At 33.5% G+C, this 25,782-nt stretch overlaps 1 protein-coding gene across 5 annotated transcripts in view; it reads left to right on the top strand.

Annotated features, from left to right (window-relative positions):
• The window catches only part of lig (ubiquitin-associated protein-like lingerer), a 465,599-nt gene that overhangs the window by 289,135 nt on the left and 150,682 nt on the right, over positions 1 to 25,782 (top strand). For 4 of the 5 annotated variants that reach the window (XM_090403755.1, XM_090403757.1, XM_090403754.1 and 1 more), the window contains exons 17-18: positions 5,962 to 6,124; positions 23,743 to 23,784. In XM_090403755.1, coding sequence (XP_090259881.1) covers positions 5,962 to 6,124; positions 23,743 to 23,784 — 205 coding nt within the window. The remainder of the gene's footprint in view (positions 1 to 5,961; positions 6,125 to 23,742; positions 23,785 to 25,782) is intronic. The other variant, XM_090403758.1, reaches the window with a different exon arrangement.

Below are 25,782 nucleotides of genomic sequence, written 5' to 3'. Positions count from 1 at the left end.
TGAGGTATCAGTAGCGTTGCATGTCTTTTACCTGTAACCTGGAGACAACTTATTGTGGTGCTGGTATAGTATCTGAGACATTCCACTTCAGAGCATAGTCATTTCTTGTTGGATAGTGCATTTCCATGTATGGCTCCATGATGGGTGGCTGGGAATTTTGGCATTGAATTCTACCTCCTTTTTTGAATGAGTCTTTCATCCTGATTATCATGTATCCTCTACAATCCAGAAACTATTTGCACATCAACCAACGGCAAAAACACATCTAGAACAGCTGCAAATACTCCATCTTTCCTCACATACAACAGATAAACATCCAGTTGAGAAAATGATATCATATCCAGAAGGGTATGATAGCATCCCCAGAATTTGTGATAAAAAGAATTTTAATTCTGTGGATCATTGAAACCTCCTAGAAACAGTCAGAGCAATGCATGATCGATTTACTTTTATTGAAACTAATAAAGTAAATCCTCACAAAACTGGAAACAAGAACTTCCTACAATATATACAACTGTTGTGAGTCTGCCAAACTTTCTAAAGATGTGAAGGTCCTCTTGTAGAAACATAAGCCAATTTATCTGTCTGCAAGAGACATATTAAAAAATTAGTAAAGATTCTACATTGCAGTATACCGTGCTATTTGGAAGGAGATGATGGATTTGCCCACAGGTGGAGTTTTTTCAAAATGTCCCACTTAATACTCACAAGCAGTTACTGTTAACCTCTCAACAAGCTCTTTTATAACATTATGCTGAATGAATCTGTCACCAAGTGCAGATATTTCTGAGAATGCACTCAGTTGCTACCACCAACATCAAGTTAGTTTCTACCTTTCCATAAGGCATGGTGCAACTCAAAATCTACATCAACCAAGAAAGCTCCACTACATAAAACTTAATTATTTTCAAATATGCTTGAGCATGATACATTTTCTGCCAATACCAAAAGGGCTTTTAGATCCAGTTGACTTCTTCTATCACCGAGTCAACAAACAACAGAGAAATATGGGAAAACGAACAACAATATTTCCCTCATCTTTCCACGAGCCTGAATAGAATGGAGGCACAAATGTTCACACAAAGCCAGTTGCAGATACTGTTGGGGAGAGTTTGTCAAAATGTCAGTACTATTTTCTTACATTCCAAATTTCTGGTATTAGAAAAAAAGTAAATTCAAAAAGTATCAAATTCTGTTTGCTGGAAAATCTGAAATATCAAAGCAGGATATTTAACAAAAGTGAATATAGCTTTGCTTTAATGGCAGCCAGCTGCTGCTGCTGCAGGATCAGAATGTATCATAAGGTGGTTAAACATGTCGCCATCCCCCATCAATCAACTAATAAACTTTTGCCACAGAATTTTCTTTTAGAATGAATTTTTGTATTCCTCAAAAAAAAAAAAAAAAAAAAAAAAAAAAAAATTACTAATTAGAAATCCAGTTGCTCTGATTATCTTCTTGTTCAAGACCTTGGAGAAAAAATGGTTAACTGGAATTTTGTGGTTTCTGGAGGTCCAAACATCATTCTGACTGGAAGCATCCATTAGCAATGCTTTTTTTTAAAGGTATTTTTTAAATCTTCTTAAACTTATTTGTTGCAGTACTCACAACCACCTCTGGTGATCCATTCCACTCGTTTCCTGCTCTGCAAGTAAAGAACCTTGTCCACACATCCTTCCAAGTGTTCACCCCCTGGGCTCCACCTACTCCTCATGTATTGAAACATTTGTGTCAGCCTTATAGAATCCCTTCCCTTAAGTAATTTACAAGTTTCTCTCATGTCCACTCTCCTCTGCCTGTCAACTAAACTTGAGCATACACACCTCTAACCTATCTCAGAGCAAGCATTCCAAGACTTGTCACCAGCCTGGTCACATGTGTCTGAATCCTTTCCACGACCTCCTGATCCCCAAGAAACCCAGGTGACCACCTTTTCTGCACACAGTAATTAAAGATGTAGCCAAACCATAGTCTTATAACGATGGTTAATAATCTTCCAGTCTTTACTTGTCAGGTGTTCAAACCCCGAGTAATCCTCTGAGCTATTTTGGCAAACTTTGCAGTATGTTCTCTGAATTCCACCATCACCCCCAGATCCCTAGCCTCATCAATTTCCTACAATCTAGTAATATCAATATGATACAGAGTATGTAATCTTTTCATCCCAAAGTGCATTACCTCTTCATTTTGCAACATTAAATTGACAAACATTGTCATTTGTCCCCAGTACTAATTTATTTAATCATCCTGTAAGATATCTGCATCACCTTTATGAACTATTTTCCTCCTCAATTTTTCATCATCAGCAAACAACTGAATATCCTCCCCTCTCAAATCTTCTGCTATATTCTTAATGTACAAAAAGAGCAGCGGTCCTAGTACAAAGTCCTAAGGCACTCCACTAGTCACCCTCATTTGCCTTGATTCCACTACACCACCCTCTGATGTCTATCACCCCCCCCCTTTATCCATGCCTTATATCCATTCCTATTTGTTCCAACTTTTGTAACAGTTTTCTATGTGATATTCTGTATCATGGTATCAACAGCATCATAGTATCCATTTCCTTTATCCAGTTCTGCTGTCACCTTGTTATAAAGCATAAATTGCTGAGGCAGGACCTACCTTTTACAAAACTGTGTTATCCCATATAGAGTATCATATTCCTCTATGCCCATTCCTGAAATTTACTTTTAACCATCTTTTTCAATACTTTAGCCACCACTCCATAGATAATAATTGGTCTGTAAGTTTCTATTTCTGTCTTGGAGCCAACTTTATGTAATGGAACTATATTTCCACTCCCTTGGAACCTTCAGAGTTCAGACTTGGATTACACAACTTCATCAGAGGCACTGCCAGTTCACTTGCACATTCTCATAGTGCATGAGCTATTTGGACATACCAGGTCCACTGCTGTATTCCCATTGATATTTTTCAATATACTGAGCACCTCCCTTTCATCTACCTCAATGCTCGCATCAGTGTGCAACTTCAGTAACTTCAAAGTTACCACCTGGATGAAAGACTTGCAAAATGATCACTTAGTAACTGAATTATTTCTTCTTCTTCTGTCACTTTGCTGCCACCAGCACCAAGTAAAGTTATCTTTCCATAATCTTTTTTTTTTTTTTTTACTTACTGCTTAGTTAATTTTCTCTGTCTGATTTAGCATTCCTTACCATACTAGTTATCCTTTTTGTGTGTGCTTTATATTGCTCATGAGCATGTTGTGATCACTTTTTTGTTTATATTCCTTCCACGAAGCTTTTTTGTAGCCCCTGCTTTATATTGCTATTCATCCACATAATCCATAACCAGTTCCCATATGCTAATGACATTCATTGCATGTAGCTTCTATATATATCTGTATGCCCATAAGTAAAGTCTCCCATGATAATTGGGAGACTCTGCCTGCATACTAATTTGCTGATGCATGTCATTTACATCTTCTTCTGGACTCCCAGATTTACAGCAACCAACAATATATTTTGTTCTATTGGCCTCTATTTCACACCAGACAGCCTCCAATGAACTAGTTCCCTCTAATCTACAATCTTTAACTTCTATTTTTGTTGGTTCTTTTCATAATACCCCTATTCATGCCTTATTTCTTTTATTTTCTCTGAAAATACAATATCCATTACATACTATTCCTGTAACTACATCATTCTCTGCCAATCAGGTCTTGCTGATACCAATAATTTTTGGCAAATGCCAAAGACTCCTCTCCTTTATTTCTGATACTTCTGGCATTCATGTTTGTTCATTTCAACATCCCCTTGGATCCACGTACATAATGTCATTATCTGCCCATTCAGATTCGAAACCTTGGAAGCTGCATCCAGCTCTTCACAATCATACCTGCACTGAGATTTATTTGTCCCAGTGGTGGCTAGACACTTGATTGCTTTCCCCTAATATCTCTCGTTTCCTTGATTTTGCACTTTCATACTCTCATGAACAACACAACTTCAAACATCTAACTCCAAAACCATTCAAGTGCAGTCCATCAGGCATATACAGGTCCTTTCATCCAACATATTCACTTCACTCATCTATAAATTGTACACCATTCTTCCTGCACAATCTTCTCATTGACTCATTAGTAATCATAGCTCTTCTTCTCGATTCTGCCTTGTCATACCAAGACAGCAGACTCGCAATCTTTACTTTCTTACTCTTCATTTTTGCTTCTTCCAGTAACATTTTCATATCTTCTCTCATTGCATATTTCTTACGTTTCAAATCATTTGTGCTTGCTAAAACAATTAACTTGTTCACTTCTTTCTTCTTCAAACTTACAGCTTCACTAACATCCTTTATTTTCACACCTGGAAAACATGCTTTTGTCACTTTCTCTTAAGTATACTTCTTATCATTGAATTGGCATACAATACTTTCTTTTTATCCCAGTTTCTTGCACTTTTATGCTTTTCCTCAATAATTCTTTATTTCTTTCTCTTTCCTGTCACTGAGTTGACATGACATCCCCCACTGCAGAATGAAGAGGAGATCAGCATTAATGTAGATATTGATTACGGAAGACCTTGAAGCTTTGATTGTTTTAGCACTATGTTATTGAAATAAAGATGACTAGAACTAGTTATGAACAAAACTATGATTAAATTAGGCTGGTGAGAAGGTTGTTTAAGAGGAAGGATAGTATGTGGAAGTACAATGCCCTGGGACACTCTACCAGCACATTGTAAATGAGTAGGGAGGTGATCCAGTTGCATATGGTGAATCCTATGTAACTGGGTCAATAGATCATAAGGTAGTTTGGTAAATGAATATCTATACCATATCTGATCATGTGTCTTGGAAATGTAAAAGCAACCACATAATTTTGTTGTAGGTCATATCTCTCAGGTAATATTGGCTGGGAGATCTGCTGATTGAGAGTGATGGAATCCATATTGATGGGCCTCCAGGTGATTAAGAACAGTGTGCAGCTGGGGAATATCATCAGGACTAGAAAATGTTGGTATTCAAGCTAATTAGGATTCTTACAATGATCTAGCAAAAGACATAGAGCAAGCATATATGCCTGAACTGTTCTTAGTATAATAGGGGAGATAATTTGGTTTAGTCATCACTTCAATAGAAGAATGATGCTAAGAGGCCAGCCCTTATATTTGTATGATAAAGTGCAGCTCTTCCATACTTCTCAAACCAAGATATCATCTTGCTGCAAGAAGCATGGCAGAGCAGGTGTTCTTAATGGTCTGCCATGCTGCTTGAGCAGAATGCATGTTTTCTGCATTTGGTTCATTCAAAGCTGAATTTGATGATTTTGCAGTTGCTCTGTGCTGCATAGTTTTCTGTCTCAAGCTGCCAGTGGCATTTTAAATAAAAGAGTGCTTTGGTTTCATTTGTTGGAAAAATGATGGCTTGGGTGAGGAGTGTGGAGGCTCTCATTCCAGCAAGATTTCAATTATTAGGTTAGAATAGGTGTTTGGATTAGAAGAGTATGACAAATAGTAATGATATTCCCCAGCTGCACACTGTTCTTAATCACCTGGAGGCCCATCAATATGGATTCCATCACTCTCAATCATACTAAAGGATACAAGACTGATTATAATACTAAAGATACAATACTAAAGGATACAAGACTGATCACTGGGTGCAGTATGTTTCATAGAAAACTTGGATGAAGGATACAAGACTGATTATAATACTAAAGATACAATACTAAAGGATACAAGACTGATTACTGGGTGCAGTATGTTTCATAGAAAACTTGGATGAAGATCTGAGTTCTCTAGTGGTTGTGCTTTTTACACACAGTTCTTCATGTCAGTTCCTGATGTATGCATCTTTGCAATTGTAGTTATTTGGTTACTGTTTAGTATTATAAATATTTTTAACAGTGATACAAATATAGCATATTAGTAATTCGTTTTTATGAAACATAGGGATTTGATAGCAAAATAATTGTCTTTTCTTTCTCTTAAGTCTACTTACGAGTCTACTATGACGACAAGCAGTGGTGCTTTGAGTGCTACTTTGCCATCGGCCTCCGCTTCAAATCACAATAATCAGAATTCTGTATTGGGTCTTGTATCTACATCATCCTCTACCACAACGACATCAGTTCTAAAAAATTCTCTCTCAGCAAGTAAGGCTTAAATTTTTGTTTTTATTTGTTTTCATTTTATTTGTGCAACAGTATCTATTATATAATGTATACACATGAAAAATAAATGGTCAAAAATAAAGGGAATCATGTGATTCAGTTTCATATGTTTTATCTATCTAAATTTGGCACTTGGTCACATTTATTTTAATATGACGGAACTTCCATCTCAAAAATTATCTGCATAAAATAATTTTTTCTAATTGATTTTTTTTTTTCTCCCAACAAAATGCAACTCAAAATAGACAAGATTTGCCATTATGAACATTAGTTTTATCACTGAGGATAAGGTTATAGTTTTTTTTAATAAAAAAGAAACTAGCTTTTATGTTATCAATAAATGCCATGGCAACGTGCTTGTATAAATTAAATTTTGTTTCCTTTAAATATGAATTATTTTTCTAATTTGTGTTATGTGCAGTATAACAATATTATATATCAACATACCTAATGGATATTATGATGTACAATTGTATGTCATGCATTAATACTTTATTTACATTGGTAGATGGTTGTAAGGTATCATTAATGCCACAGTAGCATACGTCACATGGGTGCTGATCTAACTAGTTTTCTACTTCTCTTCCTGCTAAATTTTCGTTAAATACATTTAAATCACTCCTATTTCAGGAAACTTTACATTTTATTTTTATTTATATAAAATGCACATCAAATTTGTGAACTTCTCTTTTTACTGAAATGTAAATTGACATTATTAATATTATTGGTGCATTGCTCTTTATGTAAGTAATTTATTTTATTTAAAATGTTTTTACCAAGTGGTCATTTCACATGTTTCTCAAACAGGTGTTGTATTGAAAACCTTTTCAATGTTTCAGATTCATGTGGTAATATGGATAATTGTGAAAATTTACTTCAGCTAAGGATGGTGAAGCTACTATAATGGGCCAGAAAAATTTTAAGTGTTTGATAGATCAGAATGGTTGTCTACTTTGAATGAAGACGTGGAAGCTGGAATTTTGTATGGAGGTAGCTTTTGGTGTGTGGTCACCATATCAAAAAAAATTCTACCCTGAAATATTTAATGAATTGAAGTAGTATGTTCTTTAATTGCACTGAGAGTTTGACCAACTTTTGTTAATTGCCTTTACACATACTTCATAGTATTGCAACTTGCACAGCGCAGCAGCAGTGACTAAAACTCTATTGGTTTTGATTTTTATCCATCTTTAAAAAACTATGTATGGTGTTAAATTTTGTGCTTTTTATCATGTTATATATGCATGTGCAGTCAAGTCACTAACAAGTTAACAGATCAAAATATGAAAGCAGACAAAATCTCCTAGTGCATGCATCGTTTCAACATAAAGTCATAAATATTTTATAGCTATCCATGTAAAAAATTATATAAGAATTGATTAGTATGGTTAGTGTGATCATAGGGACTGAGGTTCTAGTAAGCTCATAAAACTTTCTGAAAGCTATTGCTCATACTGGTGTTAATAAAGCAATCGGACAAAAAAAAAGTGTTCAGTTTCATATCACTTAATTGGTATTTATAAAATAATTTTTTGTTAAATTGCACTTTTTAGTGCAAAACTTAAATCATTAAAGAACATGTCAAAACTTAATTCACAAGAGAAAAACTTTTGCAGTAGTTAAACAACGAAAATGTTTTCTCATATAAATAGCTGAAAATCATTCACTAAATGCCATGGTAATACTAATTATGATATATTTGTTCCTTAAGAGTACTCTCATTTAGTGAATTACTGATAAACAAAATTGTAATGTAATCTATGAAATGATTAGATTGATGCCCAGTATTAGTTACCAAAAAATAAAAAAAATAAATAAATTAGCTTATTAGATTATTACGTGCAATGAATGAAGACTATCCCGATCGAAGAATGCAGTATTGTGAGTGGTTTCAACACATGGTGGATGAAGAGTTTGTGAGGAAGTTGGATTGGTCTGATGAATCACAATTTAAGCTTAATGAAACGGCGAATCGGCATAATTGTGCTTACTGGGCTCAAGAAAATCCAGAGTTCGTGTGGACAAGACATTTGTTTTTTAGAATTTGTCATGTTATAAAATCTTTTGATTTCTTTAAGTTTTTAGATAAATGCAAATAAACTTAGATCAAACAGGTTACAAATTCACAATGAAATTGCAGTAATGTTTTTCCTTAAAATTTCTCATCTTTCTGCAAAAATAATTGGGCAAACGTTTTTGGAGGAATAAGTGAACTATCAGATCTAAAACATTCAGTTGATTTTAGATTATACATCTTGTATGGCAGAAAAGAATTAAAAATGGATATTGACTTTTAGAATAAGTGACTTCTAGTTTATGGGCCTGAGTCTGTGCTATACTGAAGAAATTATGGGTATATATATATATTATGACCTTGCAAAGCTAAGGGACACCGATCTATATATGGCTGAATTTATTGCATGATAATGAAGAAGTGTAAAGAATATTCATGTCAATTATGACTCCAGGAAAGCAAGCTGTTCAGTGTGGTCCTTTGAGGTATAATATTGTTGAATTAGGGAAGTCAACAGGGAAAAATTTTCAGGACACCAAGAAAAAATTAATATGAAGATTGTTCATTATTAACAAAATTGTGAGTGGGTGAAGAAGTTAGAGTAGGAAATATGTCAGCAACTTTTTGAGAAAGAAAAAGGTAGTACTCAAGAGGCTTCTTAGCCTAGTTGGTTTTGACCAAGCCCTTTGCTTGGTAAGACCTAGGTTTAAATCCCTTTTATGCTGTAAGGAATTTAAAAGTTCTTCACAGGGTTTAAAGTGAGTTAGTCAATCTCATCTGAAGGTGGAGTTTTTTTTAATGCTCAAACTCTGGTTTTTATTCCCATCATTTTCAAGCCAACCTCATGAACACAGACATCTACACTGTAGATGTAAAATTACTTGCATTCAGCAGATGCCATTAATGTCACTTTGCTTCATAAATTTTTTTCTTCGAAGAGTGAAAGTCAAACTCTGGAAAGGGCTTTTTTTTTTTTTAAAGCACCAACTGAGAAACCTCTTCAGAATCAAAGCAGTGTGGTTATTTATTGTAAAAATTTCTTTTAAGGCCTATTGTAAAGAAACCTACTACAAATCCCATATGAGAATATAGTAGAATAAAACTGTCTCAAAATTAAATTCTTCATTTCATAGTAAGACATCACTGCGTGTAATGTGTATGCCAATGTTCGTTATGCATGCCTTTTATATCACTTCCTCACACATACATCCTAGAAGTTGCAGAGAGAGAGAATCTGTTGGTCTTCATTTCAAAGAGTTAGGTATGTTTCGGAGAGTTGAAATGGAAAATCCTGGACTGGACTTTAAAGCTCAGGAGAGGTTCTTTCATTCCTTTCTTTCTTGAGCTCTTAGTCTAGTCCAGGATTCTCACCCTCAGGTAAGGCATTTTGGATGTTGTTCTCCCAGCACTGTCATGGTCTCTCCCCCCCCCCCCCCCCCCCCCCAGGTTGCTTTCCATCAGGTCTTCTTCAATGCGTATTTAGCCATTTTCTCTTCAGTTATTCTTTCTGGTCTCTATCTCTCTAGCCATCTCTATCTGCAAGCTCTGATTTCATCAGAAGTAGAGGTCATATAGAGTTCATATAGTCCTTGATTATGTCTTCTTCTCTGTGCACCTGTTATATTGTCTTACGTCCAAAGACTTTCCTGAGGATTTTGTTTTCAAAGATCTGCAAATCTTTTGCATCTTAATATGTTATGCTTTCTGCTCCATATAAAACAATAGGTCCAATGATGGGATATTTCTATTTTAATTCTCTGCCTGACAGAATTTTGGAAGATAGTAAATGATGTAGTGAATGATAAAATCTATTGAAGGCATGTATTCTAACTTGTATTTCTATTTCAAGTTCTTTGAATGTCATTCTAATGTCTTTTTGCATTTTCTCAAGTTATATCATATGCATATCCTAATATTACTGTTTTGATATCTTTTACAGTTTGTTGCATACATTTTTTTTAAAGCTAAATTAAGTAGGATGGGTGAAAGGATGTCTCCTTAATCATGTGGAGGTTTCTGTGGTTAAGAAGTTCAATCAAATCATTCCAGTTTTGTGACCACATTTTTATTAAAAAAGACTGTTTTTTAAAACTAAACAAGTACTCAAAAACAAACCCTACAAGTTTCGTTAGTCGTCAAACTAACATCTTCAGGGGTAAAGATAACTAACAGTTTAAAGCACAAATTATAAGAAATTACGAAAAAACAAGTTCATTTATTGGTATTATGAACATCAAAAAAGAACTTTAAAAAACTGAATAACAGATCTATACAACTGTTAATACGTGTTAGCTGGAACCAGTGCTATTTGATGTCACATTTTGTGGTTCACTTTCACTCTGTTTGAGGTCTGAACTTGGTAAATTTTTAATAAACACTGACCAAACTTGATTTTTGTTGCATTGCATAAGAATTTTAAAATCATATTTGCTGCCTCTTTGAATTTTCTTGTGAAACAGTTTTTTCAATGTAGGACATGTTTGTTCTGTCTCAGAGTACATCATGACCAGTAGAAGCTGTGTGAAATGCCAAGCCAGACTTATTTTCTCTCTTTTTCTGTACGTCCTTTTGATGTTCGCTCATGCGGATTTCTCCCGATCTCCCCGTCTGGCCTACGTAGCAGATGCCACAGGAACAGTGAATATTATAAACTCCTAGTTTTTTTATTGGGTGATGTGGAGGTTTCGGATAGCATTGTTTCCAGCTAACACGTATTAACGGTTGTATAGATCTGTTATTTGGTTTTTTAACGAACTTTTTTGATGTTCATAATACCAATAAATGAACTTGTTTTTTTTTTTGTAATTTCTTATAGTTTGTGCTTTAAACTATTAGTTATCTTTACCCCTGAAGATGTTAGTCTGACGACAACGAAACTTGTCTGGTTTGTTTTTTAGTACTACTTATTTAGTTTTAAAAAACAGTCTTTTTTAATAAAAATGTGGTCACAAAACCGAATGATTCTATTGAGGATGTCTCCTTTCTTCAATTTTGTCTATGGCAGAAGGTTCAAATCTAATTGCTTTAGCCAATACTGTGCTTCCACTGTCAGTGGTTCAAATTTTGATTAAACACATCTTGTGATGTGACTGCAGTTCACCTAATACTTCCTGATAGCCTTCTCTAAGAATGCTATCATATGTTTTTCTAAAATCTATAAATAAAATATGGACCTGTTGATTATATTCCTTTTTTTTTTAATCTATCTGTTTTAGTGTAAAAAACTTAACAGATTTCTTTGGAATCCTGCTTGATAGTCATTTTTTTTTCTTGAGCATAAAGTATGGTTCCTTTTAGAATATTAGATACAATTTTGTATCCTGTTCACAGGAGCAATATCCCTCTGTAATTTTCATATTCATTTTTGTTTCCCTTTTTATATATTGTAATGATTAGTGATTCTTTCAATCCTGTGGATATCCCTTCTTTTTCCCATATTAAATTTACCAGTTTATATATACACACACACACACACACACATACAGTCCATCAAAAAAATGTATACACACTTTAACAGATTTAAAAGATCATAGATGTCATCTGTGAACTTTTTTCAAAGTAGGATCGAATTACAGTAGCAACGTGTAGTATGATCTTCTCTCAAAACATGTCGTTACATGAATACTAGCATCAACGTGTGACTGGTAGGACAGTGAAACAAAATTGCTGAGACACGATTGTCGTTCGAGGAATGCAAGACCATTTTAAAGTGATATTTCAAATTTGAGAATGTTATTGAAGTTCAATGACAATGGAGGCGTGAGTTTGTAACACACCTAACAATTCGTATTCGGAATTAGTTTGAGACCCATGATACCGTGTGATGTGCACAAGGGAAGATCTGGGTGGCCTTGCACAGCAACAAGTCCTGCTTCCTTGGCTATGGTGTTGAAACAGTTTACACGCCCGCTACAGAAGTCTACTGCACAATGTGCACGTGAGACAGGAGTTAGTAGTGCAAGCATACGGCACATTCTTAAAGCAGCTAAATGGAAAGTTTACATCCCACGATTATTATGTGCAATGAATGAAGACAATCCTGATCGAAGAATGCAGTATTGCAAGTGGTTTCAGCACATGGTAGATGAGGATAAGGAGTTTGTGAGGAAGATGGTTTGGTCTGATGAAGCACAATTTAAGCTTAATGGATAAGAAACTCGGAGTTTTGTGCCAAATATAGAAACTATATTCGGCATGAACCTTAGCTTAAATAAGTTCATGTCACCGAATTGAAGCCTTTGGCTCTTCCTATAATTAGTAATTTATTAGGACACCTTCTTGGCAATTCTCATAGAAGGGATGTAAGTTCTGTTTGCTACAAACTTGGTATTAACTAGGTCTACCTACTCACTGACGAGACCTCAGTAAAGGTTGAAACCGGTCTGGGTAGTGACCTTCTCTCATAATGTAGAACAGTAATACATCTCCTGGGAGCTAAGTTCACATTATGGGTAAATACCAAGAATAGTGATCAGAGCTTGCTCCACCCTGGCTATGAGTTGCCTCAGGTTGCACTACCAAATGGGTCAGGTGCTGCACTATCCAGATGCAGCACCTGAATATAGAAACTATTCAGGTGCTGCACATATAGAAAACACCTGAATATAGAAACCGAATATAGTTTCTATATTCGGCATGAAACTCTTTTTTGAGTTTCCTATTCGGCTAAGAAACAATATGGGATATAATATCCCTTAACTTAAATAAGTTCATGTCGCCGAATTGAAGCCTTTGGCTCTTCATATAAATAGCATAATTGTGTTTACTGGGTTCAAGAAAATCCGGGCATTCATGTGGACAAGGCAGTCAATTTTCCAGGGCCCAATGTCTGTATGGATTGTCATCTAGGGGTTTAATAGGACCATTCTTCTTTGAAGGTACTGTTACTCATCAAGTGTACCTAGACATGCTAAGCATGTTTTATATGGTTTCTTAATATTGTATCTGAGATGATTTGCATGTGCTGAAAAAATATTTACTGAAAATATTAGAAAATGGTCACTATCACACTCAGCTCCTCTGAAACTCTGGATATTCTGAATGTAATTCCAATGTCCTTTTACTGATTATGATATGGTCTATTTGATTAAATGTACCAAATTAGATAATGATGCATATTATTAAATATTTGGATGTTGCCAAATTAATCAGCCTTTCTCCATTATTTGTCTCTTTATTCCATCTTCATGAATGTAGATGGAATAAAATAATGTGTGGTTCAGTGGGAGTTAACGATTTGAAATGTAAATGTATGTATGAAGGAAAGTGGTATTAAACCTGATGTCAGAATTGCAGATGTTAATGACAGCTCTTTACTTTATGGAGATAATGTTATACTTTTAAATACATCCAATACAAGTCTGCAAAATTCACTGACTGAATTGAATAACTGTTGTAATAAATTTGGTATGAAAATCAGCAATAACGAGATAATGACAATGGAAAAAAGGCAGAAACATTGAAAACATTAACAGCATTATGAATGCAGAACCTATAGAACAAGGTAAAACATTTCAGCTACTTGGGCACAATTTTTGGTTAAGACAGTAAATTAAATATGGAAATAGACAACAGAATCAACAAAGCTGGTATGGTAGGAAGTCAACTGAATAAATTTGTATGGAATATGAGAGAAATTAGTCATCATCATCATCATACGTATCAAGGATTTAGGCCTAGTATGGCCTGTTCTGGCCTTAGAAGTCATCGTTGAATCGTTTAAGAGGACGTCCTGGTTTTCTTTTTCCTCAGAGAGAAATTAGTCAAAACATTAAACTAGCTATGTTCAAACCAATTTTAATTTATGGATCTGAGAGCTGGGTTAGAAATAAAACAGTTGATCAAAGACTGGAGACCATAGATATGAGGGTCCTGAGAAAGATTAGGAGACTGTACAGATGACAGTATCATATTTAAAATGGGGATATTAGAAAAGAAGTTGGCATTGTTAGCATTCAGGAAATGTGTTAGCAGAGCTAATCTCAGGTGGTATGGCCACTTAAACAGAATGAGAGGAAAGATTAGCTAAAGTGTTGTTCTTTGCCAGGATGGCAGGACAAAGACTCAGAGGAAGACCAAGGTAGATTGTGTTGAATTGGTAGAATAGGTGGAGTGATACAATAAAAAGTGCTTAGAAGACAGAAAAATAAGATCTGATAATATCAGAATGTTGACAAATAACAGGTTAATCGGGAGGGAATTTGTTGATAGGAAGTTAGTAATGATGTTACTTTTCTATAGTACTGTAAGATCCTCCCCACCCCGTGAGGGTATATATATTTCAAGAATTTGATAATGATGTACATTTTGCTAAACAGTGCTCATGAAAGTATCTGTACAAAAAGATATTTATCTGTTGTACAAATTTAGCAGAAATTGAATGATTGCTATTTCTTGAATGCTGGAGAGAGCCTCTGAGAGAGGGTTTGTCGACTAGCTGAACTGTGCTATTTTGGCTGGCAACAGGAATTTTTAAGCGGTTGTTTGCCATTCCACTTCAAATTTAGAGTGGTGTGTAAATTGTGTATTTGTGATTTGTACATAGTAGATGAAGAAGTGAACAGTAACATTAAGAGGAAAGGGATTCCAATTATTTTGGAAGCTAACAATAGTATAGAAGTAATGCTTGTTCCAAAAAAGGCTAAAAGAGCAAAAGTCCAAAATGAAAGATCTAATCTTCTTTGTGGAGCCAAGTGTTAGCATAGGTAAGTGGAAAAGAAATGATCTTTTTTGTGTGAGAAAAAAAGACAGAACTGCATTTTGGAAGCATTGAAAATGACCAAGTTGTCATAATCCCATTGAAGGATAGTTTTGATTTGAATGTTTAGGGCACCAGTTGTAGAAGATCTTGAAGTTTGGAATGTTTCAAACTGCAAGGTTTGCCATTTGAGTAAGAGGAATGGCGAGTACTGTCATCAGCTGCACTCTCCATTCTAAAGTTTGAGATCAGTGAGATGAGTTTATATATGAAGGAGTGGATGATATAATCCTGAGAAGCACTGCACTTTCATTAGTATAGATATATAGAGAGAACACCATCCAGTATTATATATAGCAAACAGCCTTATTACAAAAGTTATAAAGCAGACTGTAAAATGACAAGTTGGTGAAAAGCTCTGTATGCCAAACTCTATCAAATTTCTTGGAAAATGGTGAGTGTGTAGAATAGGTTTCTCCAAACCTTTCCATGGCATTTCTCCAGGTGAGTAATTTGATTGCTTGTGATTTCTGCATTACTTTGTAGAGAACAAGGTGAGAGCAATAGGTGGATAGCTTTGGAAGCATTGAAATAGCTACCTTTTCATTTATTTATTGATTTTTAGTACACTGAATATGGACTTCCCATACACGAACATATAAGCTCATACAGGTGCATTTGGAAAACCATGGCTTGGATATTGGATAGGATTTCAGATCTAGAAAGGGGGAGTAGTAATTTTGCAAGGAGTAGAAGTCTTTTCATTTGATGTTGTAATGCCAAATGCCATGAGTTTGAGAATAGCTGAGGGAAGGGTATTTTGCATGAAATTAAACTTGTATTGACAATATGAAAATAACCATTAATAGAGATGACTTGAACAGTGGTCCAGAAAGAAAACTGATTAAGAAAAGACAGTAGTGAGTGAGTGGAGAAGATTGGTATTCTGGTTGTTTGATGAAAAGTTGGCTTATAACAAATTCTACAGCATCTCTTCCAGCTTGGTCAGCTAGAATTGGAAAAAGATAGTCTGAGTTCTGGACATTATCTTCACCAAGAAAGATAACTTCACTTACTTTTGGGGATGAATTGCAGGAAAGCAAGGATAAGAATTAGACGTCAGAACAGTATTCGGTATTAGAGGAAAGTTACTACATTTACTTACTTTTTTTTTTTTTTTTTTTAACAAAATCTTCTTCATGAGAAATCTTTAAAGATTTTCAGGTAAAGATGAGTGAGCTACTCTCTTACATAGGTGGAAATATTTTCTACCTGCAAAACAGACAGACCAGCTGTAGAACACACAAAACTAACAATCTGTATACTGACCTCATAGCCACCTTACTTTTAATCCATAATTGCATCTGACATAAAATACATATTCCTCATGCTAACCTTGGATACCCTTCCATCCTAAAACCACTTTCTTTCATTATTATAACACTATTTAATCACCACTCCTTCTTCCTACAATCTCCTCCATTTTGATCATCCAGCTTCAACCTTTACTATAATTCAAGAGTACAATCAAGAAATTACATCACTAAAAGTGAAACATGGCAACAGCTTTTCTTTCAGATATATCCCATTTCAGGAGAATGTTTTTATTTAAATTTTTTTTTAACATTCCATCTCAGTCATATATGAAATTTAGCAGTTTATTCAGTTTCTGTAAAAACTAAAAATTTATTAAAATATTAATTATGATGCAAATAGCACAAATTTTCATTTTCTTTATTATAGAATTGACATTTTGAAGATATGGTTAACATTTTAGTAGTTCATTAATGCAAGTGAGTTTTCTATAAAGTATTTACTTATAGCAGTTTCACTTGCTAATGGTAAAAGATTGATGCAGAAAACTTGTTCTTAACCTTATTCACACATTTTTCACTTTATATATACAACAAAATATTTTTGTACTACTGAATGTTGATGTTAGTGAGTTAAATCATGATTCCCTTTATTTTTACATATTTTAATAGATTTTCGAGACACTTTCTTTAACTTCTCACAAATAGTTGAATTTCTGCCTACTTAACTTTGATACTTAAGTCAGTTTTTGATGAAATCATATTTATTACCTGAAAATAGCATTTTTATTCATTTTTTGCTTCATTTCATATACAAATAAAGAAAGAAATGAAGATGATAACTATCTTATTACATGATAAAATATACTGTATATATATTATTGTTATGCAATGCATATATACAGTAAAATTTATTTTATCTGTAATTTCTATCATAAAACAATGATGTTATAAAAAATAATCCTGCTTAAGTTTAAAGATTTATACAGGAAAAAATAGAATTTCAAATTAATATGAAAAAACAAGCAGAAAAAATGAGTTAGTTTTGTTGCTTCACCTTGAGCTACATTTACTGCTCTTTACCTTCTTGGCATTGACAAAATTAGATTTTCCAGTGACAATGTCATGCAATAACCGAAATTTTCTTCTACTTTTTTTATGGGATATAATTCTGTAGTTCCTTAGCCATGGAAGATGTTATGAATATTCTTTTCATTTGTTTGCCTAAAATGAATTCTCTGGCTTACAGAAAAAGTTAATTCTTTGTGATAGGTAATGTTTTAGAATTGTAGCATGATTTTGTTCTGTGACAATGAGGTAGAATCAGCTCTTCCATACTGATTTTTCAGCAGTAGAATTAATTTTAAGCTGCAGAAGTTCTTGTTCGCTGTTTCTCCTGACCTTTGTAAAATGCATTCTTCCTTTTCCATGCCAAGAAATATTGGCCCTTTCTTTTCTTCTTCTATTTCTTCTTTGTTTTTTCTTTCCCCATTTAAATAATTTGTACTTATCTAGTGGAAAGTTTCAATCTTATCTTAATAGCACCAGTATATTTCAGCTGAGAGATATGAAGATGTTGAAAATTGCGACTACCAGGATTGTCAATTTCATCAGATCAGTGGTGGTGAGTAAACTTTGTTGTAAAAGGATTGATACTACCATTCCCTTTCATGTTCTGTCATAAAACGTTTCATTTCAAAAGTTAGTTTCCAGTATCAAAAAGAAAGAAGTATGCTTCACCTTGAGCTACATTTACTGCTCTTTACCTTCTTGGCATTGACAAAATTAGATTTTCCAGTGACAATGTCATGCAATAACCGAAATTTTCTTCTACTTTTTTTATGGGATATAATTCTGTAGTTCCTTAGCCATGGAAGATTATGAATATTCTTTTCATTTGTTTGTCTAAAATGAATTCTGATATAGTGCATTTCACAGTAATGACACCTTTAGTTTCAAAGACTGAGGTTTGACTGGTGTTGAAGTGTGAGAGAAAGACATTTATAAGGAGCCTTCAGTGACCTCAGGTGAATTAGCCAATCTCATATGGAAGTGGCAGGGTTTTCCTTCTTGGTATCTTTGAGTTTTCATCCTGCAAATATGTTAATTTTCTATGGGAGTCCCAGAGAATACATAGTTGACAGACATAATTACATTCATTGTATAATCTTTGGTGTAACCTAAGCAACTATATCATCTAACCAAGATAGATTATATAATCTAACTGCATAAGTAAAGATTGGATCACAAAGCAAGAGCTATCCCCTATAATGACTCTGATACTCCTCCCCTTCCACACACACCTTACTGACTTTTTGTCTTGCTGCAGGTGAAAAATTCTGATTGCACTTATCACACGAAAAAAAAAAAAAAAAAAAATCAATGAAAACTACTGCAGATCTTGTGATTGCCAAGAATGACATTCACAAAGAAAGTCTTTTCTATTCAGTTGAAATATTTTATTTATAACATTAATAATAGCAATCATATTTTTTCTGTGGTAGTCCATGTGCATAAAAAACTTTTTAACAATGCTCTCAAAGTTGCAAGCACAAACAAATTGTTTCTCAACTCTGCACTGTGCCACACTGATGCTGAAGGAATCAAATATCAAATTTACCATGATAACCTTAATATTTGCCCTTGTTTAATGCTGCTAAACAAGGAATTGGAATGGCATATTGGTTTCTGTTTGGAGTAGCTGGGTGAAGTTTTGTTATATATTGCATAATCATAGTGCAATGGAATATGCATCTAGTTTTCTATATTTTCTTAATATATAATAAAACTAATGGGAAGTCTGATAATAAAATGTTACAAATGGAAAAACTCACAGGGAAAAAAATTAATATAGGGTATGCAGCAGCATCTAGTTTTTATCGGAAGTGAGGCATATTCTTTTGTAATTATTTGGATTATTATTATTATTTATTATTATTATCATTTTTGACAGCATATAGTGCAATGTATAGGTAAGTTTTTGTTTGTTCTGTTCATTTTATTTTTATATCCAGATCTCTCCTATAATCATGTTTGAAACATGAATTTTTCATAATAGAAGTTTCTTTAAATCTGTTTAGTACATGTGGACATCATTAATCATTTTTATAGTCTTTGATGTTTTGTGATCACTGTAGCTGCATGTACGAAACATTTTTGAAGTCTGCATGAAAAATATTCTTTGAGATTTGTCATTTATGACTTATGTTTGATGTGAAATAGCTATGCTGTAGCATTTTGGTGATTGTAACACTTGCTTGAATTTTAGTTTTATTTTGAAAGCAGCATGACTCATCAAAATAATATAATTTAATGTTCCTAGAGGAACATTAAGTGATCCCATGTGAATTGTTCACACCATCTTACACAAAACTTTTATTCTCATATGTTATCTTATCTCAGAATTCAAACTTAGCTATTTTCATAGTTGGACATGCATTATTCTGACTGAGTCTAGGAGTTTTTTGACCTCATCTAGAATGGACAATGGATATCTTTTCCTAGTAAACTATCCTTCAATATTCCTATTATGAAAATTTTGTAGGAAGCATTTTATAAGTGTTTAGGTGAGCTTTATTTTCAAAGGCATTTATATATGGATTGGATGTTTGAAGTGTCAGATATCAAATGAATCCATTTGTCATGTGTAGGAACTGCTATTTTGGCAGTACCGGAATACATCAGCACAGTCTGCAAGAAATCCATTCAGTGGACAAAGAGAGAATTTGCCCCCCCCCCCCTCCCAATTCTGTCCTAGAAACATTTATAAAGACTGAATATGCCATATTAATGAATTACTCTGTGTGAATGCAAGGGACTATATTATTATTATTATTATTATCTGATGCCTCCAGAGAGTCAAGGACTCATCGAGGAAGGCTGTAAATTATCCAACCCAGCTATCATACCTTCCCTTAAATTCATTTACACTAGATGCACTCACTATCCCTAATTATTCCACTCACTCACTGCTCTCTGGGAGAAAAACCTAGCTCTTACCCCTTTCTTGACTGAGAACAACCTTAACTTCCATTGATGCCCCGTGTTCTCTTCCTGCCTTCCATATAACGAAAAATTTCATCATTTGAGATGCTATAACACCCATTCAGAGGTTTATAGACCTCTATCATATCATCCCTCTTTCTCCTGTTAACCAGAGTCTGCAATCCACATACTCATAATGTAAATCCCATAATCTGGATATAATCTTTGTAACTCTTCTTTGCACCCTTTCCACAGCTTTATCCCCTTGAAACCTGGGAGACCAAATCTGCGCACAATAATCCAGGTGTGGTCTTATTACAGCCTTATAAAGAGGAAAAATTACTTCCCTATCCTTGCATGTCAAGGTTCACTTCAACATAGCAATTATCCTCTGAGTTGTATTTGTAATTTTTGCTGTGTGACATTTGAACTTTAAATTTTTATTCACCAATACACCAAGATCCCTTGCCTCTTCAGTTTCTTGTAGCATAACCCTGCTAATATAATATGCCGTTGGAACTCTAATCATGCCAAAGTGCATAACTTTACTGTTACTAACATTAAACTGACAGCCATTTTCATTTGCCCAGATTTCCAGTCTATTAAAATCATTTTGTAATTGCTGAATATTAGTAGCATCTCTGATTGCCTTGCCTATCTCTGCATCATCAGCAAACAATTGTTGTTTGCTGCATCATCATCAAACAACAATAACATTAATGTATAGATTGAACAATAATGGCCCAAGGCCTTGAGGTACGCCACTGGTTACCTTAAATCTGGCAGCTGGTTGACTAATTGTGATTATTTTATGTCTTCCCATAATGCATAGCATTATACATGTCTGCAAGGAGATGTGCTTTTATGGGATACTAAGGCAAGTGATGTGAAGTCAGTCAACCTTTGCCATGAGTTGCCCCACTCCTGAAGATACTTCAGGTGCAAATTTCTTTGCCTACACTTCGATAAAGGATTAAACTGAATAATTTATAGTCTAACCAAGTGAAAAAACTTCCAACATCTCCCTATAACTCAGTTAGATATCATTGTTCTTTGTTTGAATCCTGTTTAGGACAGGAACCCTTATAAGGTCATTTCATTTTACTGTAAGTTAGCTGGTCTTATATAGGGGCAGTAGGATTTTCCTCGGAGTCTTTCATCCTGAAAAACAGGTTTGCCTAGGAATACACATTGGCAGGCATAGCAGACTATGCAGTTAGGATTACTTGTCATTTATAACATTAGATATCTATAAGCCAAGCTACTTGGCCACAACATTCCACTGAACCTACTTGTAAGCTGATGATGGCGAAACAAGCTTTTGTCGATGTGATAAAATATTGCATCAGTGTATGTATTTGAACTACAGTGGATGATATATAAGAATTTCAGTCAGAATTCTTATACAGAACATATAATAATAAAATTGGCTCTGTTTGGAATTGTGATAATTCATCCACATTGAAATTCATGATATATAAGTTTGAATGTTTCCTCCTCTTAATTTCTATGAACTGTATTCATTGATGCAGAAGGTGATGAAATTATTCATGGATCAAAACAGAAATACTTATTTAATCCTAAATAACACATGGACTGGCCTTCAGTGAAGACTACATAACTCAATTTTTTAAACCAGTATATCATATGACTACATAGTAAACAATTCATTGTATCTTATTTCTATTCAGAATACAGTGTCATAAAGAATATGGTAATGCAAACTAATAAAGTATATATATTTTTATTTTAATGGTGCAGATTTAAATATCATAGAGAATTTTCTAGAAGTATTTGTGGAAGTTGATGTTTCAGTTATTATTCAAGAAATAGTCATATCAGTTAAATTTAATGTTATCAATGCTAAGAAATAGCAGTAACTAGAGAGAAAGGTGAATCAACAAAATAACAAGGTAAATTCTTTTACCTGTTACCTGTTTGGATTTTTGAATAAACATTTTTGCTAATTGCAGTCTTTTTGTAAATTATCAAGTTTGCTTTTCAGCAAAATCAAATCCTTAAAATGGCTTAAAAAGCACACTTATGAAAGTTACTTCCTGATATGTAATATAAGTAGAGGTGACTTTTTTGTGTGACGGTAATTGATTCTTATCATGTAACTGCACCAGTTGCTTTAGATTTGGGTATCAGATTGTTACTAAGAAGCATATCAAAAAACATTTGGAGAAGACAAAAATTACCTGTTTGCATTTGTCATCTTTAAAAAAATCAGTTTATTTATTTTTTGAAGTTTGAATTCAGAAATGTAAACCTTGAGATCACATTCCATCCCATGTTACAGTGTGAGTAAAATGATACAGCATCAATGTTTAGTCTCACTGTGAAAATGGACTCAAATTTATATTGCACTGTCTGCATTCACTTTACTCAGCAGGACTGAGAAGATTACATCATTCTCTTAATTATAAGAAACAAAAGTAGATCACATTACAAATCAATAAACCAACTTTAAATTGAGGTCTGCCATGGAAAAGAGCCAGTTTGGATTAAAAGTTTCACACCATGCAATCCAGTTATAAGTCAGTGTTTGTATACAATAAATTTTGTGTATGCCTTTTATGAATTATGAATTTTTTTTTTCCTCTTGAAATTTGCTATCAGGTCATACAAAATATTTCCTCAAAGTAGCAGTTATTTGTTTACATAATGGGGAATTATATAAAGTTGATGCATATTTTTCTACTATTATGTGCTGAATTAGTGTTCTCAGATAGCTGTCTGAGCCTGTAATGTTTCTTTAAATGTTTTTTTTTTTTTTAAATTATTCTGCTGTGTGTAACTGAAATGTAGTCATATGGGTGACTAATGTACTATAATGTAGTACATGATTACAATGTAGTCATATGGATGACTCATGTAATATTGTCATCCACGTGTACCCATGTGGATGACAATATTAAGATTCCACCCTGTAGAAGACGAATTATTGTGGTATGGATGTAGGGTTAAATTTTGCTTGTCTTATGGATAATTGCATGAACTTAAAGAAATCTGAAGCAAGGATAGCAGTTTCTTGTGTAGTGCATTTATTCAAAAAGTTATCCTTAATAGAAATCTGAATTGAGTTGGGTGTGCCATAAATTTTCATTTGCATATAAAATTAGTTTTAATTCATTAAAAATGTATAATAGAGAAAGCAGTTTAATTTTCAGAAAGAAAGAAAATATCGAAATCCTCAGTTTTAGTAATGCTCTCTCTTGCCCTTCCCTTCACTCCCACCCCAGCTCATTCCAGATATTCTTCCATTTAGGATACTTTCAGATTACCTAGCAGTAGATTTTCTTGTATCAGGTAGTGAAAACCATAACAAAAATATTCATCACTCTCTCTCTATTCATGTTTTATGTGTTTCAAATTGATTAAATAAAAAGATAATAATAAAGTTTAAAGAAATGAATGAAGACGTTATTTCAGGTGCATTTCCACCACACGTGAACTCATGATTTCAGAACCATGCCTTAAAAGTACATTTAATCTAAATTTTGTTTTACTTTATTGCTAATTAAACGACATATCATTTACTTACTTTCATTATCCTTCATTCTCTGAATTGATTTCTTCTTTGTTTCAGATCCTTTCATACCCAAGAAACACAAACCATTGCAAGCCACGGGTACGTGAATAACTACACATGTCAGCGATTGGATTGCCACATGTTCTCAGATTAGTAGAAAAATGCATTAAGGCAAGGCATAACCATAAGTCACAAGCCACATACACATTAAGTGCAGAGTGGTAGAATAAATTTCTTCACAAAAGCCTTAGTGTTTATGTTCAAATTCTCAAAGAATAATGCTTTTTTTTTTATTTTAATTTCCACTGGTTGAATTAAACTGAACTAGAATTACTGTATTTTCAAATTTACTAGCATTGTAAAGTAAGTTTTTCTCAATAGTTAAGTGTACACCATATTTAAACAGTATAAAACTGTATTTTACTGCAGGATAAGAATAGTTGAATATTTCTGTATTCAGAATGTGTTTACCAGTGACGTAATTTATTTAAAATCTGCTATCCAGCAGAATAATTAATATGCTTTTTAATCATATAACACAGTAATTCATCATTGACCAGGATCATATTTTGGTTAAACACTTGCATCACAAATATTTTTTTCCTGTAATATGTGATTTCAGTCAGTCAGATATTTTGTTACGTGCATAAAACTAATGGAGTTCTGACTTTTTGTAGTCATGTAATTATAGATATACATGTGAAAAGCCAACATTCTCCTCCTCCTCCATTTGTATATTTTGAATGCATGAGTAGTATTTCGACAGATTTTTTTTTTTTAATGATATATCATTTGCTTACTTTCATTATCCAGTATTTTCTAAATTTATTTCTTCCATTACAAGTAAATTTTTTTTTTAAAGGTTAGTTGACGCAATTACCATTTTAAAAAATCTCAGTAGTGTGAGTATACACAACTCTGAGCTTTTGTTAAACAAGGGCTCACTTTCTATTCAGATAGGAATCAAGACCATCTAAAATAACTCTGCTATTGTTTCTTCATGTTAGTTACTTATAAGCTGGACTTTATTTTTATGAGCAAAAGTTATTTCTACATTTTAATACAAAGGCTAAATTCTGTATAATTTTCAAACTGGGTCCCATGGAGTTATCATCCACTATATTAATATTCTGCTGTGGTACACATACCTAATTATAATTAGATAGATCCTCATTCGATAAAATATTTTTCTGATCACACCATATTAGTCTATTTCTATATCTCATTAGTCCAAGAAAGATAAGACTGTAACAAATTATATTTATTTGCTTATGTTTTATATACATAAGACTGCTAAGCTGCAGCTTTATCTTGAAATCAAAGCTGTTCAGTTTCCTGTGCATCAGGAATACAATTGTCTCATTGGATATTTGAATTTGACCTCTAGAAGAATGAATGGAATCTGCTTACCTAGAACACCCACAATTTGAAATTAGAAAAGCCTGTGAATATTTTACCTTGTCATTGAAAACTAATGTTATTGAAAATAGGTTGACTATCTATTAAACCAGCTGAATTAGTGCCTCTTCCTATAAGTTTTCCTTGCATTACAGAATAACCATTGTAGTCCCTGGTCATTCTTCTTTTCACATCTGTTGTCTTTTGAAAGGATAGACAGTTTTATGCAGCATCTGTTGATACATTTAACTTTACTGGGATTCTTTCTTCCCATACATCTTGAAGAGTTTTAATATCTTTGCATATGTCTGACTTAAATTGTTTGTATTTCTGAAGGAGAGACATGTTCCAAATATGTTTAAGAATATAGTGTATATGAATTACTTTCCCTTCCCTCCCATGGCTATTGTTGACAGCACTGAATTTATTTTTAAATGCACACATGATACATTCATTTTTTCACTGCAGAATGTTAATTTTTTTATTTCCTACATAAAGCAATAAAAGATATGAAATCAAACTGGATTTATTTTATCTTTATAGTAAAGAGAGAAGATGTAAAAATAACTGATAACTTTCATCATAATGAACAAAACCTTTGTCATTTCAGAACTTGGATACTGCTGAATGTTTTTAAGTATTTAAAAATTTCACCAGTATGAAGTTCTTGTATTTATTATATGTAAGGAGGTGAATATG

The sequence above is a fragment of the Typopeltis vanoorti genome, chromosome 14 (genome assembly GCF_054136105.1).
Source record: "Typopeltis vanoorti isolate ZY-2024b chromosome 14, IOZ_Tvanoo_1.0, whole genome shotgun sequence".
NCBI classification, from domain to species: domain Eukaryota; kingdom Metazoa; phylum Arthropoda; class Arachnida; order Uropygi; family Thelyphonidae; genus Typopeltis; species Typopeltis vanoorti.
Note: the sequence above shows the minus strand (reverse complement) of the source record. Positions and strands in the feature narration are given on the sequence as shown.